At 41.4% G+C, this 24,352-nt stretch overlaps 1 protein-coding gene across 2 annotated transcripts in view; it reads left to right on the top strand.

Moving 5' to 3' along the window:
• The first annotated feature begins 3,816 nt into the window (after positions 1 to 3,816).
• ctdp1 (CTD (carboxy-terminal domain, RNA polymerase II, polypeptide A) phosphatase, subunit 1) overlaps positions 3,817 to 24,352 on the top strand; it is an 80,146-nt gene continuing 59,610 nt past the window's right edge. Inside the window, exons 1-10 of one of the 2 annotated variants that reach the window (XM_032523057.1) lie at positions 3,817 to 4,340; positions 6,060 to 6,143; positions 9,359 to 9,452; positions 10,215 to 10,343; positions 13,087 to 13,237; positions 15,247 to 15,337; positions 16,741 to 16,907; positions 19,763 to 20,788; positions 22,492 to 22,633; positions 23,541 to 23,771. In XM_032523057.1, the coding sequence (XP_032378948.1) occupies positions 4,048 to 4,340; positions 6,060 to 6,143; positions 9,359 to 9,452; positions 10,215 to 10,343; positions 13,087 to 13,237; positions 15,247 to 15,337; positions 16,741 to 16,907; positions 19,763 to 20,788; positions 22,492 to 22,633; positions 23,541 to 23,771 (2,408 nt within the window). In that variant the 5' untranslated portion in view covers positions 3,817 to 4,047. Of the gene's footprint in view, positions 4,341 to 6,059; positions 6,144 to 9,358; positions 9,453 to 10,214; positions 10,344 to 13,086; positions 13,238 to 15,246; positions 15,338 to 16,740; positions 16,908 to 19,759; positions 20,789 to 22,491; positions 22,634 to 23,540; positions 23,772 to 24,352 lie in introns of both variants that reach the window. The other variant, XM_032523055.1, reaches the window with a different exon arrangement.

Below are 24,352 nucleotides of genomic sequence, written 5' to 3'. Positions count from 1 at the left end.
CCATAGACGTTATAGAAACCATTTGCAACCTTAGACTGTACATATAGCGTGTCGCCCTCTACAGGAATTTAGATAGAATGCAGGTTTAAGTTACTTCTGCATTTGCTTCACTTTGCTGAACCGGATGCGCTGTCCATGCATATCTATACAGTCTATGGTTACGTGCGGGCCGGGCAGAGACCAGAGACCATATTAACGGTCTATATTTTTTGTCTCTATATGTCCTTTGTTCTCCATTCTTCTTGTTACTGTCTGTTCTGATGTGATCACTGTTCTTGTCCTTGTTTCTCTGTATTTAGCCTGTGTATAGTGTATTTGTATGCATTTATTATTTTTTGTGTACCATCAACCTGCCAGGGGGTCTGCAGATGGAAATTAGCCTAAGGCTACAATCTGGCATATTTACATTTGTGAAAATGTTCATTAATATGTATTGTCCCCTTTTAAGAAATAAAAAATGACTGACGTGGTTCATGTCAACATGTACAGTTCCCATAGTTTTTCCACACACACACAAACGCACACACACCGCGCTGTTATGGCCTTCTGTGGGACCGACTGCAGCGAGTGCGATATTGAATTGTAAAAACGAATGAAAACACATACCCAAGTACTTGTTTCACTGTTATTGCAATATTGCATATTTGTAAATGTGAGTTTTACATTTGTAGTGGTAGGGTGTCAACTGAAAGCCAGAGGTTTACTACAACATTCACTATAAAAGCATATAGGACAATTAAAAAGGATAACCCACTTCAGAGAATATATCTGTAGTATAGGCCTAATACTGGTCTGTAATACAAAAGGTTTTCTTAAAGGCATAAGCTCTCATTACTGTATTCAATAATCACCCAAAATAAGTTTAAAACAAAAGAATATAAACCTTTTACTTCCAGAGTGAGATTTTATAAATTCATGAAAATATCCGGTTTTCACTGTTTTTCACGGGTTTTTCATATGTACCTAAATTGACTGGCGCTTTGCACACAATACTATAGTACTTTGTTGCGTGACATAATTCCAGAGAGGCTGCCTTGTGACACGCATATACAGGGTGCAGATCAGACAGGGGAGCACATAGAGGGAGCAGATCAGACAGGGAGCACATACAGGGAGCAGATCAGACAGGGAGCACATACAGGGAGCAGATCAGACAGGGAGCACATACAGGGAGCAGATCAGACAAGGAGCACATACAGGGAGCGGGAGCACATACAGGGAGCACATAGAGCGAGCAGATCAGACAGGGAGCACATGCAGGGAGCAGATCAGACAGGGAGCACATACAGGGAGCAGATCAGACAGGGAGCAGATCAGACAAGGAGCACATACAGGGAGCAGATCAGACAGGGAGCAGATCAGACAGGGAGCACATGCAGGGAGCAGATCAGACAGGGAGCACATACAGGGAGCAGATCAGACAAGGAGCACATACAGGGAGCGGGAGCACATACAGGGAGCACATACAGGGAGCAGATCAGACAGGGAGCACATACAGGGAGCAGATCAGACAGGGAGCACATACAGGGAGCAGATCAGACAGGGAGCACATACAGGGAGCAGATCAGACAAGGAGCACATACAGGGAGCGGGAGCACATACAGGGAGCACATAGAGGGAGCAGATCAGACAGGGAGCACATGCAGGGAGCAGATCAGACAGGGAGCACATACAGGGAGCAGATCAGACAGGGAGCAGATCAGACAAGGAGCACATACAGGGAGCAGATCAGACAGGGAGCAGATCAGACAGGGGAGCACATGCAGGGAGCAGATCAGACAGGGAGCACATACAGGGAGCAGATCAGACAAGGAGCACATACAGGGAGCGGGAGCACATACAGGGAGCACATAGAGGGAGCAGATCAGACAGGGAGCACATGCAGGGAGCAGATCAGACAGGGAGCACATACAGGGAGCAGATCAGACAGGGAGCACATACAGGAAGCAGGTCAGACAGGGAGCAGATCAGACAGGGAGCAGATCAGACAAGGAGCACATACAGGGAGCAGATCAGACAAGGAGCACATACAGGGAGCAGATCAGACAGGGAGCACATACAGGGAGCAGATCAGACAGCAGAGCAGCACTGAACACAAAAGGCCGTAGCGTAAGTGCAGTTTCACGGTTGAACTGCAAAAAAAACTCTCCACGTACCGTCCCGGTCGGGACAAGTGGGGGGTGGAGTGCACCGTGTCCAAAGCTAGCGCATATGTTTCAGTGTCTAATAAAGGTGCTGGAGAGCTCAAAGCTCACATGGACACCGAAAAACCTTATCTTATTACATTGAAAAGGTTTTAAGAGATGTTTAGTTGAAGCTAGATTTTGAAGCTGACACAGAATAGGTCATATTTAGAACATGATTTCATATTTCTTTATGTTAGGGTGACCATATTTTGATTTCCAAAAAAGAGGACACTCGGCCGGCCTCGAGACACAAATTCAGACAGGCTTCTCAGAGGTTAATGAACTGCTTTATATGCCTCAATGGTATAAAAAATAACTTATGTAATAAAATAAAACAAAATATGTAACAACCTGTAACAAAATAATAGCTCTTTTCAAATTAATAAATTAGAACAAAATTATTATTCTTATTGAGGCAGGGATATTTTCCTGCCTCAATCATCATAATGACAGTGTCACATGAGTATAGCCTATCTAACAGTTACATCATCTTACATCATTTAGGTCTCTGGGCTCCACGGTCCTTATCGCAGTTTAACAAAGAAAAAAAACAATTAATATTAAAGGGCTAGCCCTTTAATATTAATTGCCCTTTAACAATACTGCATTACAGACACATGCAGCCACTTTACTGAAACATTGCATTGCTTACTATAAAATTACAATCATTTTGTCACTATCCTTTTTGTAATGATTTGGGTTAATAATGTGATACTTTCTTACAAATGTCGCAACCCGTTTTTTATTTGAGTCTATGTCGCTTGTGCGTTGTTGTCATTGTACATTTAGCCAGAACGAAACCGGAAACTTGGATTGGCATTTAGAAAGTAGCAAAATGACTCACTAAAAACAAACAGATATTGAAATTCTTTATTAGGAATAATCCCTTGAGATGTGACATCTCGTTTTCGAGGGGGTCCTTAAAGGCAAAGAAAATATACAGTGCATTCACATTTAGACAAGACAATTAACAAAACAGTTTTAGGGGACATAATAAAAAAATTAATAATAATAATTATTAAAAAAAAAAACATACACCCCAAACATACGCACATACTGACAAACAAAAACAAAAGCTCTCCATCACACCAAAATCACCCATATCCTTCCTATTCCAACCAATAAATATTAAACAATAAAACAGTTATAGTTAATAATATAAACATTTTGAGAAAATGAGCAAATAAAATATACATAAAGTATGTACAAATATACACACATATAAATATACATGCGCACGTACGCATACACAGTTACTTACACAAATGTATTCATACATACACACATACATTCATTCATACTGTACGTGTACATACATATAAACAAACAAAAACATTTACAAAAAACAAAATAAGACAAAAAAACTAAATAAATAAATAAAATCAAGTATAAGTATCAATTATGAATATCAAGTATGAGAAAAACAATTGCAGCTTGCATGCTATGCAGATATGGGGGCAATAGCTATAACAGATAACACTAAAATAATCGATGGTATAAAAAAAACGTATGTTGTGAAACTATTTTTTTTAAAACGTTTCAATAAACCATGTATTGCGCTATTTCATTAGGTATTTTATTTTGAAAGATAGATGGAACTCTTTCATCTAGCTGGCTGCGTGAACTACTACCGGAAGCTGTAGTGACCCGTGTCGCTGCAGTGTTGCGTTTTCCTGTTTACGGGCGGGAAGAGCGAACATAGCTGACTGGAAGCTACTGTGTTTAAATTTGCAGCCCATTTCTTTTAATTTTCCTCATGGTGTGTAGGTTTTAATTGTACACGGGCTATTGTGAGATCCGGTGGATACGTTTTGAGTGGACCGTTGCTGAAAACTAAAGTGTTTTATAGAGTGCGGGGCAGATGGAGGATCCTGCAGATTCTGGCGGTGGAGGCGGAGGTGCAGCGTCGGAGGGCCCCGCGATGCAGGTGGCAGATATCTGCTGGCCGACCGGGGCTCTCCCTCTACGGCTTCTAGAGTGGAAAGTCAAACCCGGGTCTCTTGTTAACTTGGACTCCGTGCTAGCACTGTGCGCTCCCATATCTCAAGAGAAAGGGGCAGAGGTTGCCAGGCTACCAGAGAAAAAGGTGAAATCGGACCGTGCTGGAGTAGTCAAGGAGCTATGCTGTCAACTTGGACAAGTTATACCTCCCGGGTGAGTCACTCTGCTAGCTAATGTTTGCTGACCTGCTCCGTGCCTGGAATGGCTAACGTTACAGGCGGCCTGTCAGCTGTACTTTTGGTATCGCTTCGCCAGCTAAGGACTTCACCTGCGGTGTAACGTTAGCTAGCTAACGAGTTAACATGGCTATAAGTGCTAAGTACCGTTAGCTTGTTTGCTAGCCGTACTCGAAACACCACTCGCAGCATTTGCTCGTACCAGCGTCAAGTCAGTCAAAACAAACAAGCAGCGTTTTTGGCCAGCACTTTCAAAATAAAGGTGTATTATTTTAGAGAGTGGTTTCTGAGCATTTTCAGGAGTTGCAATTAAAGTGGAGATGCAACCTAATTGTAAGGATAATTGTACCAAACATTTCACCGATTCTGAAGTGTTTGTTTGATATGAGTATATATAAGTAAAACACCGCAACGCTTTTATTTTGAAGGCATAACCACGTGGAGTGTTGTCTCGTTCTCGCGTGCATGGAATGTGTACATGTCGTGTAGGTTGACAGGTAGAAGAATGACCCCTAGGCGGCTGTTGTCCCACTGTATTTGAACCAGCTTGCCGTTTTATTGCCTGTTTCTGCTTGCTCTCTTATTGTTTCAGAATACAGGAGCTGTGTTTTTCAGCTTAGCGCGTGTTTGTCAAAGGTAACATTCCTCGGATGTCAATTAGACACCTCTGATTCAAAACTTAAAACTATTTGCTGTCACGCCTCTGAGAGAAGTTGTGTTGCCTTCAAGTGTTCCTTGTAAACTCCTACTCCTCCTGACTTTAAAAATCCATGCTGCTTGTTGTGGCAATTTGCCCTCAGAAAGAAGTAATTTAAAAACAGTGATATGAGATGGGACAGAAATGATTTAGCCTGCAGAAGAAGTGATTTTACAGAATAGCACTACAGTTCACTACAGTTGGCGATTTTATATATATATATATATATATATAAAATTGCCAACTGAAGTGTCTTAATTAGATACAAAACAAAGCAGCTGTGTACCAAGTTATTTATTATTGTAAATAAATACAGTCATTTGTTGTTGATTGAATTTACAACTTCTCTATTATAAACCCAACACTTAAACCTCGTCTCCAACGTTTTTAAGCCAAGGAGCCCTAAACAGAAAGAAGGTGGATCAGCGACCCCCCCCCCCCCCCCTATTGAATATATTTTATAAAATGAAGTTTCATATTATACTGGGCCTACACTAACTTGCATGGCAACCTAGAGCCTTTTCTGCATACTAAGCTATTCAAATAGCCTAATAATTGTTTGTATAATTTTATAAATCCTGTATGAATGTTAAACATACATGTGGCACGCGTCTGTGGATTGACTTAGTGACTACCTTGACTATAGGCCAAGAAGCAGTGGGGATTCCTATTTGCTAATATGTTGGATTCATGTCAAGACTTTTTAAATAAATAAATGAACAATAACTTGGAGGCCCCTTGCATTGACTCTGAGGACCCCTTAGGGGTCCCGGACCCCTTGTTGAAGATCCCTGACTTAAACATCTGGTTTTGAGGCTCGCAGCTAATCTGTGATACACAAGTGTTAAAACATCTGATGAACTTCATCTCTATCGAGGCCTTGCATGCTACAAAGAAAATGTTGAAATGAAAATCTCACAAGAAGATGGAACTAAAGCACTCTTCTACCCTGGTCTACAGAGAAGTTATTAACACCAACTTTTGTTTTCTTTATTTCAGAGGTGTCATTGTCCGAGTAGAAGAATGCAGCCATCCCATAGTAATGAAGGGTTTATGTGCTGAATGCGGCCAGGACCTGACTCAGTAAGGACATACACACACCGTTACATTTTCATACATATTTACACATGTATGTTTTCAGTGATCTGTTCTGCTTACTACGACAGGTCATTCACTGATGTTTGCACGATAGGCTGCAGACTCTGTACCACATTTAACAATTACATTTCAATAATAATATATAATTAATAAATTATATCTATCTATATCCGAGGACACGTTTGTACCAAAATAGTCTTCATTTTGGCGAAGGTGCAGCTACTTTCTTCTGTTTTTTTGCTGTTGACACACAAACACTGACGCACACACCAGACGCCAGCCACCACGTCACTTCTGTTTACTGATATCTATCGTTTACCTCAGGCTAATTAAAGGGGCTCCAAGCGATGTCACGCATGTTTTAGGCTACAGCATTTGTTGTCACGTACAGCAAACATCTCCTCACTATCTGCTAGCTGCCTGTCCCCAGAACACACTGTAAAAAACATCTCCTCACTAGCTGCCTGTCCCCTGAACACACTGTAAAAAACATCTCCTCACTGTCTGCTAGCTGCCTGTCCCCTGAACACACTGTAAAAAACATCTCCTCACTATCTGCTAGCTGCCTGTCCCCAGAACACACTGTAAAAAACATCTCCTCACTATCTGCTAGCTGCCTGTCCCCTGAACACACTGTAAAAAACATCTCCTCACTGTCTGCTAGCTGCCTGTCCCCAGAACACACTGTAAAAAACATCTCCTCACTATCTGCCTGTCCCCAGAACACACTGTAAAAAACATCTCCTCACTAGCTGCCTGTCCCCAGAACACACTGTAAAAATCATCTCCTCACTAGCTGCATGTCCCCTGAACACACAGTAACATCACCCAACATTGCTTAGAGCACCTTTTAATTAGCGAGTAATTGGGGACCTTTGGCAGCCAGCTTTCCAAAAGCTATAACAATAAAATGAAATGTTAACAAGCATGAAACGGAGTCTCAGTTCACCTGTCCGGGAGACTCGGACACATTTTCTGCACTCCGGTCCATGGACAGCTGTAGGCTTGTCCCTGTTAATGTTCTGTGCATGGTCGGCCTCATGCAGCCACTTTACTGTGGTTACTGTGTTTACGCTTTAGTTAAGGCAGCAGGCGTGTGTTGCTAAGGCGGCGGATGCAAAGTGCTGCGGGAAACCCTGTGTCTAAATGTATATATATCTGACCCCATGTATTTCAGGTGGATTCTGTACTATTTGAAACCATCAGGTGGCACCAGAGATCAGCCAGTGAGAAGATGTGAAATGTACAGTGGTTCTCATATGTTTATGAACCCATGCTAAAGTTGACTAAAAAGAGGAATCAAAAAATCATCTTTTGAAAACTGATCTTAAGCCTTAATTAAAAAACGTACCTTTTTAAGGACACCAATTTCATAAATAAATAAATGTTCTTCCTTAAAATACAGAGGGCATAAGTACACCCTTATGTTAAATATTTAAGATATATAATAATTAATATTTTTATTATTAAAGGCCAGTTATTTCATGGATCCAGGATACTATGTATCCTGATAAAGTTCCTTTGGCTTTTTGGGGGTATTGTAATTCCAAAGGCCCAGGGAACTTTATCAGGATGCATAGTATCCTGATCCATGAAATAACTGGCCTTTAAAAATAAAAATCTGCCTGCCTCTATGGGAATTTAACATTGGGGGTGTATACTTATGCCCCCTGTATTTTAAGAAAGAACATTTATTTATTTACAATACATTATTCATTCAGAAAGAAAATTGGTGTCCTTAAAGGTAGAATTTTTCAGATTTTTTTTAATTACAGCATTAGGATCAATTTGCCAAAAAATTTTGTATGCTCTTTTTAGTCCACTTTAGCATGGGTTCATAAACTAATGACTGTTCAGATGTAAGTGAGAATCCGAGACTCAGTCTTCCATGCCATTTGATAACATGATTTTATGTATTAATTGACAAAAAAGTCAGTCTAATAGGAGCTTAAAACTGCCCAGCAACAAACCAAATATTTTGCTCATTGTAGTATTGTTCGTGCCATCTGCTGCTTGGTCATTGATGAAAGCTTCCATTCTTCTCAGTCACACCTAGGGATGGAACGGTAAACCACCATAAAAATGTTGACGATAAAAATTACCGTTCGTTTGAAATATCATCATTATCCCGGTGGATTACCACGGCTTGGAAACTGTGTTTAAGCCTTCCCAGCTTCATCCGAGTCTCCTGAAGCAAGCACGGCATAGCCTACAACGGGATTTCTTGAAGTTGGACTCATGTTGGAAGGACGCGATGACAGCGCTCAGGACATTCATCCACCCTCTATGGGTGCAGATCCATTTTTGCGACACGACCGAAGCGTGATGTCATACGTCCATGCAGGGTTCATACGTTTTGAAAAAAATGTGGAAAGGTTATGGAGTTTGAAAATGCAAATTCCAGGCCTGGAAAGGTTTTGAAAAAATAAAAAGACCCAGAAAGTTTTTGAAAGTTATGGATTTAAAAAAAAAAAAAACAAAGCATAATAATACGTGATTAATAAAACAAATCATATAATAAAAAATGTATTTCACGTCGTCTTAACCTTCACATTCTATTCTGGGCGTGATATTACGAATTCCACTATAAAGCACATACATTGCCATTCATTTAAGTGTTAAACCTTTTGAGGATAAACTGTAACACGGCGTTTTATTCTGATTGTATAATGTCGACTGAGATTTTTTTAGGAATACATACTATAGTCTTGGAAATTTGCCAAAAAAGTCACGGAATAGTGGTTAAAATGAGTATGAACCCTGTCCATGGCAGATTGCATTGGAAGATTTTTGTCTGCTTCTGTTGGATCGTCGTGTTGCGTTCGATGGATTCATTTCCATAAAGATGGACATGGGCCCGGTTCTTCGGATGCTTTGCGGGCGTCACCTAGGAACAAAGTGGAGCGCGATCGCACGGCCAGACGGATCTGCACCAAATGAGTCTGAAGCGTTTGCATATTTTGGTTATTATAAGAATGCCGAAAGGACCGTTGCTTGAAGAGGTATCCTGTCTGCAGAACTTTCAGGAAAAAAGTTAAACATTTGAAATTTAAATTAAAAATGCCGCGGTAATACTGAAATTAGTTTTAAAATAAAATGAAATAATACTGATATTTTTTGTTGCTATACCAATGAGGTTACATTTTCATACCGCTACATCCCTAGTCACAAATATGTCTCCCCCCCCCCCCTTTTCTCAGGCTGCAGAGCACGAATGGGAACCAGCAAATTCCTATCTCCACAGCAACCGTCTCCATGGTGCACAGTGTCCCTGAGCTGATGGTCAGCTCCGAGGTGAGTCCTATGATGGAGATGCAGGGAATGCTGAGCGAGATCTACTTCATATTCATGCTATTATAAGATGGCTGTGTGTGAACTCCTATGGGAAGCACTGGGGCCCCCATCCTTGGCACATTTTATATCTTCATATTAAACAAATGTTCAACATTTCCTGAGGAATGTCAAGAATTTCGGGGTGGAAAATCTTGTTAAACTATTTTTGAAGACACACAACCCTCCGCGGAAACAAATGATAATTCCATAGTCATGAATAATAATGTTCAGGTCTAGGTTTCCATAGACAACCAGTTTAAACTGCAATGAATATGTAATCATACACTGTTGGGGCATACATTCAGCTCAAAAACAACAAAAGCTTAAAAGAATCTTAACATGTTAGCTCAAAACCACATGCAAAAATATGGTAATACACACTTATTTACACAATTATTCATTCCAAAAACATCAAGTGGTGGCGGCTCAGGATATTCCATTAACCCTTGTGTTGTCTTCCCATCAACCATGAAAAAAGGGGGTTTTCAACACCCTTATTGCTTTTACTGACATTTTTTTTTAACTTTTTCAATGTTGTGTGTGTGCTTTTTAAATTTTTTTAAATGTTTTTCCCAAAGTTATTTGATATTTCTAATGCTGACATTTTAAGCGCTCATTTTGATGGCGCATTTTTTTGTGATTAAAAAAAAAAACTGAAAACGGTTAAAATTTGACCCGAGGACAACATGTGAGTTAATTATATATTATATTCCCCCCCAACAGCAAGCAGAACAGCTGGGCAGAGAAGACCAGCAGAGACTCCACAGGAACAGAAAGCTGGTCCTGATGGTGGACCTGGACCAAACGCTGATCCACACCACTGAACAGCACTGCCAGCGTATGTCCAATAAGGTATCATACCATCATATCTAGGCCTGGAACAATTATTACAGAATTGTCTAATTGTCAATTCCTTTAAATAATCGTGGTTGCTTTGGTAAACCACAATGAATTGCTAACATTAGCTAATGTCTTAAAGGGTAACTACTATTGTTAGTTGATACTATGACACTATTGACACTATGTTCCTATGTTTTTGTGTCTAAGTGACTGATGGGAACAACGATCTGTGAAATTAGTCCAGTATTAAGCAAGATCGCTGCAGTCAGCAGAGGAGAAACAAACTACAATGTATGTTAACATCTCAATTCTCCAGCTTGTATTTAGCTTCACAAAAGTGCTCGTTTTGCAACTGACAGACCCAGATTAATATTCCGAGTGTCTGACAACAATATGGAAAGCATCCCTTCAGGGATAGACCTTCAGAACCTCTTTGTGACCTTTCTGTTTAACCAGAAACAGCTCTGAAGTCGCTAGCGCTAAACCCACCAGACTCCATTTAAAAAAGCGATACTTTTAGTGTGTCTAGATCCGACGTATTTTCACATGTAAATTGGGAAATTGTGTGTTAATTTCAACCAAAATTAGAGTTGTGATTGTTGGAAAAGTGGAAAGACAACCTAAAACCTTTTTTATAGTTTTATTTAGTTTCTGTCAACTTTGAAGTGTATTTTACGATGCTAAAATTACTGTTTATTAACATGGAGTCTGGTGGGTTTAGCGAATGCAATTTCGTGGATGTTTTTTACATGTTTATGTTTACAAAAAGGGTCTTGGTCGACCTCCTTTGAAATCCTTTCCACAATGTTGTCAGACACTTAGAATATTAATCTGAGTCTGTCAGCGGCAAAACGAGCACTTTTGTGTAGCTAAATATAAACTGGACAGTTGTCCTGTTAACTTACAGATAACTTTTGCAGGTTTTCCTACTTTCAAAGCATGTAGACCTCTGTCATTTTTTGGTACACTTCAACTGTGAGAGACGGAATCTCAAAATATCATTGTATGATTTTTAAATAATTAATTTGCATTTTATTGCATGACAAGTATTTGATCACTTACCAACCAGTAAGAAACCTGTTAGTTTTCCTTGTAAGAAGCCCTCCTGTTCCCCCACTCATTACCTGTATTAACTGCAATTGTTTGAACTCGTTACCTGGATAAAGACACCTGTCTGCACACTCACTCAAACAGACTCCAACCTCTCCACAATGGCCAAGACCAGAGAGCCTTTTAAGAACATCAGGGATAAAACTGTAGACCTGCACAAGGCTGGGGGGGGGGGGGCTACAGGACAATAGCCAAGCAGCTTTGTGAGAAGGAAGCAACTGTTGGCGCAATTATTAGAAAATAGAAGAAGTTCAAGATGATGGTCAATCTCCCTCGGTATGGAGCTCCGTGCCAGATCTCACCTGGTGGGGCACCAATGATCATGAGGAAGGTGAGGGATCAGCCCAGAACTACACAGCAAGACCTGGTCAATGACCTGAAGAGAGCTGGGACCACAGTCACAAAGAAAACCATTAGTAACAACACACTACGCCGTCATGGATTAAAAGGTCCCCCTGCTCAAGCCAGCGCATGTCCAGGCCCGTCTGAAGGCTGCCAATGTCCATCTGGTTGATCCAGAGACGGAATGTGAGGGCCATGTATTGTGGGATCTTGGCCAACAACCTCCTTCCCTCAGTAAGAGCACTGAAGATGGTTCTGGTCTGGGTCTTCCAACATGACAATGACCTGAAACAAACAGCCAGAGCAACTAAGGAGTGGCTCTGTAAGAACCAAATCAAGGTCCTGGAGTGGCCTAACCAGTCTCCAAACACGAACCCAATAGTAAATCTTTGGAGGGAGCTGAAAGTCCGTATTGCCCAGCAACAGACCCAAAACATGAAGCATCTGGAGAAGGTCTGTATGGAGGAGTGGGCCAAAATTCCCTGCTGCAGTGTGTGCAAACCTGGTCAAGAACTACAGGAAACGCATGATCTCTGGAACTGCAAACAAAGGTTTCTGTACCAAATTGTACCAAGTTCTGCTTTTCTGATGTATCAAATACTTATGTCATGCAATAAAATGCAAACTAATTATTTAAAAATCATACAATGTGTTATTCTGGATTTTTGTTTTAGATTCCGTCTCTCACAGTTGAAGTGTATCTATGATAAAAAGTACAGAGCTCTACATGCTTTGGAAGTAGGAAAACCTGCAAAATCAGCATTGTATCTAATACTTGTTCTCCCCACTGTATATATATCACTTTAAGCCTTTAATAAGACTTTTTCTTGTGAAACAGACCCCAGCTCACACATTAGTAAAGTTCAAAAACCCCCAACAGAGACCCTGTGAAAGTCTTGTGTTTTCCGCATATTTAAACATATGTCATGCTGCTTCTCTCTCTATGCCAGCCGACTTTTCACTCCGCTTTCGAGTGGCCATTGGGGACAACTATAAATACTTTGGTTTCCGCTCTAACATAATAGGGAGGACATGAATGGTTTTTCAGAAGCTAGATCAAAGGGCTGTCTGCCAGTGCAATGATGTCAACGCCTCATTACAAATGACTGTTTTTAGTACGTGCTGTAATTTGCACAATTTTGGGTAAAGGTCACTCCCGGTTTCATTTCATGAAGGTACTTTGCATTGACAGTTTTCTGCCTTTTATCATCAGTCAAAATCCTCCTTTGAACAGATGCTGAGACCTAAATCTGTGCATTTACCTCACTGTGTCAGAGTTAAGACTGTTTGTAATTTCCACCAGGGCATTTTCCACTTCCAGCTCGGGCGAGGAGAGCCTATGCTCCACACACGACTGCGCCCACACTGCAAGGCTTTCCTGGAGAAAATCGCCAAACTCTATGAGTTGCATGTCTTCACCTTCGGGAGCCGCCTTTACGCGCACACCATCGCTGGTAAGGGACTCACTTCCCAACATTGTACAGTGCTTTTTCCCACATTATAATTGCTGGTTACAGTACATGAATCCACATGGTTTCATTGATATCAAAATAGAATGCTTCTACTTGTACTGCCAGGTTGTGTCCATAAGAGGGAGGTGTCTGCTCATGTTTTGTGTTCCAGATGCTGTTTTGCTGGATCTCTGTGTGCAATTTGCAAGCAGTAGGGGTGCTACATTTTCAAGTGCAAGTTAAGCCAGTTAAAGTGCTGCGTGACGACTTTGGGTGGGCACTCGCTAAATCTGCAGGTACACTAGACAGCCCCTCCAGTTTTTGCCTAGTTTTGGCAGGTAGCTGTCTGGTGTTGGTTTCCTTTGTAGGGGAAAATATTGCCGTTAATCATTTAATGCCGGGTTATATTGAAGTGTAGGTACTTTGTTTATATGCTGTATTTTGCTATTCAGGGTTCAATCTTTCATTATACTGTATATAATAGAGGCAGCCTTGGTACAGTATTATTCTGATGAAGGTTTAATGCGTTTTGAATTGGATTGTACTACTGGTCCTGATGCAGGGAGGTCTGCATGTTTCTGAGCAGTGCTCCAGCTATTGACAGCTTCTGTTCTGTTGTGTGCTTAAAGGGAGACTCTGTGCCGTCTTGTGCAGCCAGGGTAGGTCAAAGTAACCCTAGCCAAGGTTTAAACCAATTAGAGATGGTCCAATACCCTATTTTGCATCCCGATACCTGAACCTGCGTATCGGCCGATACCGAGTACTGATCTGATACCAGTGTGTCAGACATCTTTTTGTGTGTTAACAGTGGTATACTTAGGGTTGGGCATCATTTTGATTTTAACAATTCTGACTCCAATTCTGGTTCTTATCGATTAAGAGTTTTGCGGGTTGGAGTGGAAACGAGTCACATGCTTATTTCACAAATAAGAGGAAGTTTTTTTTTTAATGATTCAGTAGTGGTTTGCAGTTGTCAGGGCTTTTTCAATGTAAAATAAACTCACCCGCGAGCTCTGCTTACTGCGCTCCACAGCTGGTACACAACAAGCGCCTGGCTGCTTAGGTAAAACAAAATTTGCACGTTTTAAATTTGGAAGCGATGATCGGAGTTGAAATCAAAATCCTCTAAACGATTGCAATAAAGTAACGATTCTACTGGAATTGTAATTTTTGAAACGACTCAAAGTAACTCAAACCTAGGTATACTACTATCCCTGTATGGATGTGATATATCTTGTTTTATTTTTTGTTTTTAAGATTATTTTTGGGGCATTTTTAGGCCTGTATTTGACAGGACAGCTGAAGAAAGAGGGGGGGGGGGGGGGAGAGAGGGATGAATGACCTGCAGCAAAGGGCCGCAGGTCGGAGTCAAACCAGAACCTAATGGGTTGAGGAGTATACCTTTTTATATATGGGCGCCCGCTCTACCAACGGACCAATCCGGGCGCCCGTGATATGATTTCTATTTTTGTTGCACGGCCTGTCTCAGGTTAAACTCTTTGAGTTTGTTCATGTTTCTCAAACAATGATTGCCACAGAACGTTCTTTTATCATCCAGTTTGACAGTCAGTAATAATGGAAAAAGAACATAAATTAACTACTTTAACGTTTATCCAAGGCTTTATTGTTTATGGGGATCGGTGCATAAACTCCAGTACTTCCCTATACCAGCGTTGTAGGCAGTGTCGGAGGCGATACTGATACTAGTATTAGAACCTCTCTAATATCAATCTGTGCATAGTAAGAAAGTGTGAGAAAGTTTTGCTACTGGGGAAAAAGGTAGTGAGAAGGGGCTATTTTCTTTGTAAGAGAATAGTTTTGTTAATGTTTCCTAGAAATGGTGTGAAAATGAAATTACATACTTTGTTGCAAGAGCTGTAGCATTACGTGTCTTTTCAATACAAGTGAACTGCCTACTGCGACCTCGGAGAAGGAGTTTCTGTTTTCATTCTTCAGATACCGCTTAATTGGCATTTTTTTCTTTTCTTCATATCTCCATCTTTTTTTTAAAGGCTTTCTGGATCCTGAAAAGAAGCTTTTCTCTCACCGGATCCTTTCCAGAGATGAATGCATCGACCCTTTCTCCAAGACGGGGAATCTTAGGTAAGAATTGCCTCCTGCTACCCTGCGCCCATCCACTCCCTAGACATTATTTAGCTCTGCTTTGTTTTAAAGCAAAACTAGACTTTTTGTATTGATAAAACCTAGGTATGTCTCATTTGTTTTGTTTTTTTACAAGGTATTGATTGTTGATTGTTTCTTAGCTTCTGCAACCATTTATATCATGAACAGTCTGTCTATATGTCCATATTGTCAGTGACTGTAGACGAGCACAATAAGTAAAGATCAATTATTCTCTCTCTGTGTTAGTAATGAACGGTTGTCGATGACATGTTGCAAAAAACGTGTGTGTGTGTGTATGTATGTATATTATATGTGTGTGTGTGTGTGCGTGTATGGGTATGGACTAGGGTTGCGCACTGAAACGCGGTCCCAATAGGGCACCGGTTCTGACGTAAACGGTAGTAACGAGTCCGAAAAAGAGCGAAACTTTCGGTGCCTGGCATCGCTGCACGGGGCGCTACATTAGCGTTAACTAGTAGCTGGATTAAACACACATGGTTAAAATGCTGACCGCTAACTAAGCAGTGGAACCGGGACGTAACAGTCTGCCGCTGCCTACACAGAGATGGTGCGTTTACTGGAAACTCGCCAGCCCTGTGCTGCATTTTAAGTTATTGTAAATTACCCTTTTCCCACCTGGTGCTTGTTTTTGTCGTTTACCAGCAATTTACTGGTGAAATAAGTCATTGTTATAAGTTATTGTTATTACATTATTAATCATTTCATTTTGACCATATGGCCATAGCAATAAACAAGACGTTCTTTAAAGTCGTCTGTCGTTTTGTGCTCCTTTTTTATAATTTATATTCTATACATTACAAATAGGGCTGGGCAATATATCGATGTTGTATCAATATCGCGATATGAGACTAGATATTGTCTTATATTTCGGAAATATGGCAATATGGCAAAAGTGTTGTCTTACCTGGTTTTACAGGCTGCATACATAGTGATATCATTTTCTGAACTTACCAGACTGTTCTAGCTGTTCTATTATTTAAATAATTTCTGGAGAATATTTATCATCAATCTCATTGTGTAAATAACATTTTGCTAAGGCACCAACAGTAAACCATGCAATATCGTCGCAATATCCGCATCGAGGTAAGAATATTGTGGTATTTGATTTTTTCTATATTGCCCAGTCCTAATTACACATACGTTATATATTTTGGTTCAGGCACCGTTTTAGCGCCGGTACCAGAAAAAAACCAAACGATACCCAACCCAAACATGGACTTACTGCAAAACACAATCAGTCACTAGACAATTACTATAGTCAAAAGAGACACATACCAGCCTCACAGTCTTTATCTGGGGGGGAAAAACACTTTGGACATGTGTCAAAAAGTTTTGCTAGTGTCTTGTGGTTTTCCTGACAGGAATCTTTTCCCCTGCGGTGACTCCATGGTCTCCATAATTGACGACAGAGAGGATGTGTGGAAGTTTGCACCCAATCTCATCACTGTGAAGAAATACATCTACTTCCAGGGCACAGGGGACATCAACGCGCCCCCTGGATCACGGGAAGCTCAGATGGCAAAGAAAGGTACAGTGCCCACCCGGGGCATTTTGGCATCTTTCAACCAGGACCCTATTTCCCCATGTGTCAGTGTCGTAAGTGACTAATGTGAACAAAAGTCTTTGTAATTGGTCCAGTGTTGAGCGCGACCGCTGTAACCGGCAGCGCTCTTGCTTTATACACGACCAATTTCCAAGATTGTCGTTCCCATCAGTCACTTGGACACAAGAATGTGGTAAAATAGGATCCAAGGTTGTAAAAAAACAAACAAAAACAAAGTTACCCTTTGATAACATGACACATTTGTTGAAAGACCCTGCAATGAAAAAAAATAGCTGGCAGTTTATGTAACACTGAGGGTCAAATGGACAAAAATGCCCGGTCCAGTGAATGGTTTCCAGTGCTGTGCACGTTCCCCTGTGAGAGGCACTATTAGCTGTTGGCAAGCAAGTCCGTCCAGTGGCTTCACTGATCTCTGGCTGCTCTTCTGGGATCTTAGTGCTAATGATGAATGTTACACAGTCCAGTACATAGTTGGACATAGAGGCACAGCGTTCTCTGCACTGTCTCACTGACACTGAGCTTTAAAACCAGGCGAATAGCAATAGAACCAATTCTGGTGCAAAATGTAAAAAGTCAATGTAATTTATTTGGCTATGCATCACTTTTTTTTTATACACTATGCCGCTGACAACGACTACATCACATCCATTTGTAGCAAACCAGACCAGCAGAAAATCCATTTTATGTACTAGCGGGGAAATCCAGACCCAAATCCGAGAGGATTAAGGGTCTGGCATCGAGTAATGAAAGTCCCCCATATCGAGGGGCGGCACCAAGCGTGCATTTGAAAACCTCACTGCACGCAATCGGATAACTCTACCACCAATCACAACAACACACAGTGTGACGTATCCAGAGCCCCTACGCTTAGCGGAGCGGAGCTAACTGCTAGTTTGTGTATTTTATTCAAATGATAACTACTTAGGTTCCATGGTCATATACTTTATTATAGAGTGTCACTCAGCCCGGACCCAAACAGTAAATACTCATCAACTGCATTCATGTTCAGCCAGCGTCCTGAGCCTAGACCCCTCTATGGACCAACCATCATTAGTCAAAGGTACCTGTCAATAAATAATGATAAACTGTCCTACAGGGGTCTAACATTTTCACCACAATACAGACATGTCCCTCTGCGATGAACTCCTATAGGGAATCCTCTCAAAGACAAAGTGTTATTTTCATCATTATCATAGCAGGAAACAAGCTGTTTGGAGCCAGCCAGCGTGTCTCCTTGGGGACTTTTGTCGGACCCCCTCATTTACACCCACTCTCGAGCTGTCACATCAATTAGTGATAACTCGTGGTTGTACTGAGCCCATGTTACAACAGCTGCCAGGCTCAGTAATGGGCCTTTTTATTGTTGCTACATTGAGGAAAGACCAGAGAGTTTGCCCAAAGCAGATTTGGTCCAATGCAAATACAACCCTAAATACTATTTAGAGTTGCACTTGTATTTTTGCACTATGAAATAAAGATACCGGTTCAATATTAATGACATGGAGTTCTAAAAGTAATACAAAACATATACATTTTGAAATAAAATGATTTCTGTTGTCGGCAGGTGACGCATCATTCAACAACATATTAGGTAGGCACATTCTAAAACGGCATTATTGATTTTTTTTCATTTTGTGGGCACAGTGGTGCAGCACAAGAGACTGTAGCACAATATTGACATACACCGTGAATACATTTGGCTTGTTATCATCCTCAACTGACGCCATCTGGTGCATTATGAGATGTGAAATATGATATCACACACACACTGTATCAATGACTGTCCTGTAGACTGTCAGCCACTCTTAATATTCAGATGCGGCAAACAATGGAAGTCTAAAGTTCTTTGTTTTTGAGGATGTATTAAACACAAAGTCAAAGTTTTGCGCGGATCTGATTTGTTGCCCTCGTACATTCTGAAGGCCGGTGTCCACTGGCCCGTGCCGGCTCTCCGTGCACTGCTTCTCAGACTATTTAGCTGCCCTCTCCTTTGCATCCAGCTCACTGGTTCCAAGTGACACAGTACACTCCACTTAATATCACTGATGGAAGTTGGGCAGAGTTTACAGTACATCTTCCTTGTCATACAAAAGAGGAGTGGATACTTTTCCTCCAAAAAAACAGAATTCTTCTTCTTATTTGTCAAGATTGACTTTCTCAGTATCATTAGACATTACTCTGTGTTGTTGACAGGTTAGCACTTGAGAATTTTATTTTCACGCGCAAATAGTCACTTTCACTGGAATGACCCAGAGGACTTGGATTTCCCATAGAGGAGGATTCTACACCAAGAGTTGATGCCAATGCGGGCAGCCCCTCCCAGACTGGGCTGCCCCCTGGAGATTAGATGATTAGACTAGATTGCACTTGTGTGAAATGTAAGGAAGGTTATTACTAAGTGGTTTATAATCACAGGATCCCCGACCTTCCAGAATATATACATGCTAAGTACAGGGTGAAAAGGGCCATAACTATAACTGCAAAAATCCATTATGAAATAAAAGCATACTTTTGAAAAAAAGACATTGTGAACTTAATAGAAGTCATATAAAACTCTTAGTATGAAAATGAAAAGGATAAAATAACATCTTATAATGAGTTGGGTTAATAATTTCTTTTGTTTCTTCACAAATTGTTTTTCATGTGATTAATTATTTCATAGTTATTTATCCAATATTGAACACTTTGGAGCTCCTTGGATGTCAGGATGGGAAACTCGCCAGCATCCTTTCATCTTTAGAACTGTTCTTACTGTCACCTATTGATTCTGATGCGTGTGTCCCTGAATGCAGCGTAATTGCTTTGTCTTCGTCCAGCAGGAGGCCCGTCCAGTCGGCCAGCGGAGAGCACCGAACCGGGAGGAACACTCTGCGCCGATGAGCAAAATAACGGGCTCAGTAAAAGGCCCAAAGACCAGAACCCTTCTGGAATCGAAGAGACCACAACATCTCAGTCGTCTCAGGAAGTACCGACAAATGAACGGACACATCCCACAGGGGTTGTGGAGGATGAGTCGGGACGAGGCAAAGGAAAGTCCGAAGCTCAGGTGGGAGATAGAACAAATGCTAAGGAAGATGATAGCAACAGGACACTGGTGACACATGAGGCGCAGGACAGTGCCAACTCATCGGCGCCAAGCCATGGGTCCAATAACTTGGACTTTGACCTTTCCAGTGACAGTGACAATGACTCCATCACAGAAAAGCCCCCCTCATCAGTGAGTGATAGCGAGGCCAAGTCTTGCCAGGCAAAGAACTCCGGGCAGGAAGGAGTCACGCAAGAGCCTGGGGACGGGGCAAGGGAAGGGGACAGTAAAGGCGGGAGTGAAGCAGAAACCAGTTTAGACCCAGCAGAACCTTCAGGAGTTCTTCTCCCAGACCCCGAGCTGGGAAATGGCTGTTCAGATAGGAGAGAGCCAGAAACTGAGTCCCAGAACAGTGAACAGTCTGGGGTGACCATGGGCGAGGAGCTGCTGGACCAGAGCATGGAGGACGAGGAGGACGAGGAAGAGGAAGAAGAAGCTGATATCGACCAGGACGATCACCTGATCTACCTGGAGGAAGTTCTGGAAAGGATCCACGCCGAGTACTACGCACGATACGCGGCCTATCTGAGGAAGGAGACCTCGGAAACACCGGACATTCGCAAGATTGCCCCGGAGCTGAAAAGCAAGACGCTGGAGGGCACGACGATAGTGTTCAGTGGCCTGTACCCGACCAACTACCCCATGGAGAGAACCCGTGAGTTCTACCATGCCAAAGCACTGGGGGCCAAGATTAGCAAGAACCTGGTTCTTAGCTCCCAAGATCCCAGTCGGACAACGCATCTCATCGCAGCTAGAACTGGTATGTAGAAATGTGTAGATGCTGTTCAACAAGCATACAATATTAGCATTATCTGTGGCAAATTTGACAATTAATTGATCTTTCCAAACTTCTCACTGTATAATTTTCCAACAAAAAATGTAGTATTAAACACAAGTCCTTTTATTAGAGCCAGGATGGTACTGAATTTGGAGGATTTATATATTTAGAATTACCTCAAAACTACTTTAAGTACTTTTTTGGGGGGTGCCTGGGTAGATCACTTTGGAGAGCGTGCCCCCCATGTACAGAGGCTCTGTCCTTGCCATAGCGACCGCGGTTTTGATTCTGACCTGCCGGCCTTTGCTGCATGTCATCCCACTCCCCCCCCCGCTTTCATGTCGAAGCTTTCCTCTCAAATAAATGATTTAAAAAAAACTACCTATCTTTTCTGACATGCATGTTGTCATTTTTGTTCATTTTACTGAATATAGTTGAGGTATTTTTTTTTTTTTTATAGCCATGTGCTCGAACCTTCCTTAATTGGTGCCATTCATGCTTTACTAATTGGGCTAGAATTCAAGAGAGGTCATGCAAGGCTTGTTCAAATGCCGGCCGGGCGTACTGGCATATTGGCCGATTTGTGTGTCCGAGATAATTGAGATTGAATCCACTGCATCGCGATGAATGCATCTCAAAGTCGGCCATTCCATTGTGAAGGGCTCTGGTTAACATGCTGTCTAAGTACAGGGTGTACGGGCGTACCACTATTGAGGTGAGGTCCTGGTTCAGGTCCTGGCAAAGCAGCATCGGCAGGTGTGTTTGTATTAGCAGCCCCTGTGAGGAGCTAGCCAGGAATAGCAGACTCCACCACGCTCCTTTTTATTGAGATATAATTACAGAATGTAAATACATAATTGCATAAATATTGCAGAACCAAATGCAATTTGATTTGATGAAAATCTTAAATGAGTATAATTGTAGCTCATTTTTTTAATGCTGATAATTAATAGGGGAGTCACGATTCTCCAAATCCTTGATTCGATTACATTTTCGATTCTAAGGTCACGGTTCAATTTGATTGTCTATTTTGACATTTATTAATTTTTTGGATTGGACTTTTATGCTATATAATATCTGACCTTTGTTTACAGTTAGGACTGGGGCAGTTATTGCATTACTGCAATACAGCGGTCACTAGTAATAATAAATACGCGGCGATGACATCACCGCGTATTTATTATTACTTTTTGCTCGTGGAAGTAAAAGGAGAACGGATTTTGTTTGACAAGAAAAATAACGAAGCCAATAGTCGGTGTGTAGTTATCATCATCGGCAGTTTTCTATCCTAAATTAAAGAGTTTATGGAGAGAGAAAAAAAACTTAAGTTGCTTTTCAATTTGATCAAAATTGCAATATAGACAAGTGCAATATCCAAAAGGCAGAATATGTGTCAAACCATTCTGATTGAAGGGGTGTGGTGCTGCAGAGACGACCCGGCCTACACATTGATTGTTTGGTACAAATCCTCGCAAAACTCCCACGTTTAAAAAAATGTAATATTGTTCAACGCAAATGAGAATAATGATCATCCCCTCCAATATTGGGAATCATATCGCAATCACAGTATCAGTCCAAAATAATTGCAATTAGATATTTTCCTCCTGCTGCCCTGCTTTTGGTACAAGTTTTTGATTGTAAGGGGAAAACCTGTTCTCATCCCTGTTGTCTCGCCCCCCCCCCAGGGACCGAGAAGGTCCGTCAGGCCCAAGGCTGCAAGCACCTCTATGTTGTCAACCCAGACTGGCTGTGGAGCTGTCTGGAGCGCTGGGAGAGGGTGGAGGAGCAGCTGTACCCCCTAAAGGAGGACTATTCCAAGACGCCAAGGTAAAGGAGAGCTTTACTGGGATTGTGGTGGCACCTGGATCGGGGCTGCAGCTGCTCCCTTGATCCTGCTCGACGCCCACTGCTGCTGCTCCCATTATTTAAAGTCATAGTTCTATTGTCTTTACTGTTACTATAACTGCCACTGCACACCATGTCCCCACTGCTATAATCACAGTCATTGTAGTTAGGTTATTTCGTTCTCTCTCTCTCTCTCTCTCTCTCTCTCTCTCTCTCTCTCTCTCTCTCTCTCTCTCTCTCTCTCTCTCTCTCTCTCTCTCTCTCTCTCTCTCTCTCTCTCTCAATTCAGTGGGGCTTTATTGGCATATAAGTTTCAATAACAATGTTGCCAAAGCATCAACATACAATTTTTCCAAATATTTGGACATAACACGAATAAAAAATCATATGAACATTAACATGATATTATCTTAACTATATAAATCACTTTACACAGGCCTTTTCTCTCTCTCTCTCGCTCCCTCCCTCCCTCCCTCTCTAAGTTTAAATTTTTTACTTCATTTAGCTTTATTGGCATGACAAACGTACACACAGACAACAAGAAGGAGTAAATACATCTGATAAAATAATACAATAAACGAGAATAATTATGATATAATTGCAAATAAAAAACTAATTATATGCATGTCCCCCACAAGGTATCTCTCTCTCTCTCTCTCTCTCTCTCTCTCTCTCTCTCTCTCTCTCTCTCTCTCTCTCTCTCTCTCTCTCTCCTCACTGACCCACCCAACTGGTTGTGGCAAATAGCCCCCCACCATCTAAAACCTAGCAGATGTGAACTGATAACTTAGAAATAAATACAGATGTTGTGAACATATTAACCGCAAAACATAAAAATCTGAAGATAATTCCAAATCTGAAATCTTATTCTTATCTGGTCTTTTTGCAGGAGTAACAGTCCAGCAGCATTACCTGACATTCAGGGTCCCCTGCAGAAGCATATTTTCCACCCAGCTCCCATCCAGCCCAGACCTCAACCTGCAGCCCCGGAGGTTCGGACCTACGACCCCGTCACAGGGAAGCTGATCCGCAGGGGCCCTCAGGCGCCTCGGGCCCCGTCCTACCTCCAGGCGTCGGGGTCTATGATGCTCTCTGATCACAGAGAGCAGTCTTGTCTCAGGTAGGAACAGATATGGAGCAGTGCAATATAATGATGAAATATTGACGGAAACTTCTTCTTCTGCAGCTGGCGAAACAGCAGGAAATTTATACATGTTAATTAGGAGTTGGCGATAAAATAATATATAATATACATATTATAATATAATAACCAAATATCACGATATTTAAGGGTATATAATATCTGCGTTAATGATGTTCTTGATGATATGACGAAGTACTTATTGTAAATGTATATGTGTTATCGGCCGCCCTCATTACTAATGATTGGTATCGTATCAGCCTGGGAAAAAAAAAATCTTATCTGTCAATACTTACTTATCATATTAACAAAAATTTTAGGCATCCTCATAGACTGCATCTAGAAAAACCTTGGGTAGTGCAGGAGGATAGCATGTAAAAGAAAAATGTTATGCAATTTGTGATTCTTATTAGTGAGTATTGACTGCATAATGGCTTATAACAGCTCCTAAAGTCCTTATATTAGGATTTTTGGCTTTTCCCCTTTTACTTTATCATGTTATATCTTTTTTTTGTGCACGTTATAGGTTTACAAAGTAAAGAAACTGACTGGCTAGTAGT

This window comes from Etheostoma spectabile, chromosome 8, assembly GCF_008692095.1.
Source record: "Etheostoma spectabile isolate EspeVRDwgs_2016 chromosome 8, UIUC_Espe_1.0, whole genome shotgun sequence".
In the NCBI taxonomy this organism is placed as follows: domain Eukaryota; kingdom Metazoa; phylum Chordata; class Actinopteri; order Perciformes; family Percidae; genus Etheostoma; species Etheostoma spectabile.
The sequence above is the reverse complement of the archived record's forward strand: the minus strand, read 5'-3'. Positions and strand labels throughout refer to the sequence as shown.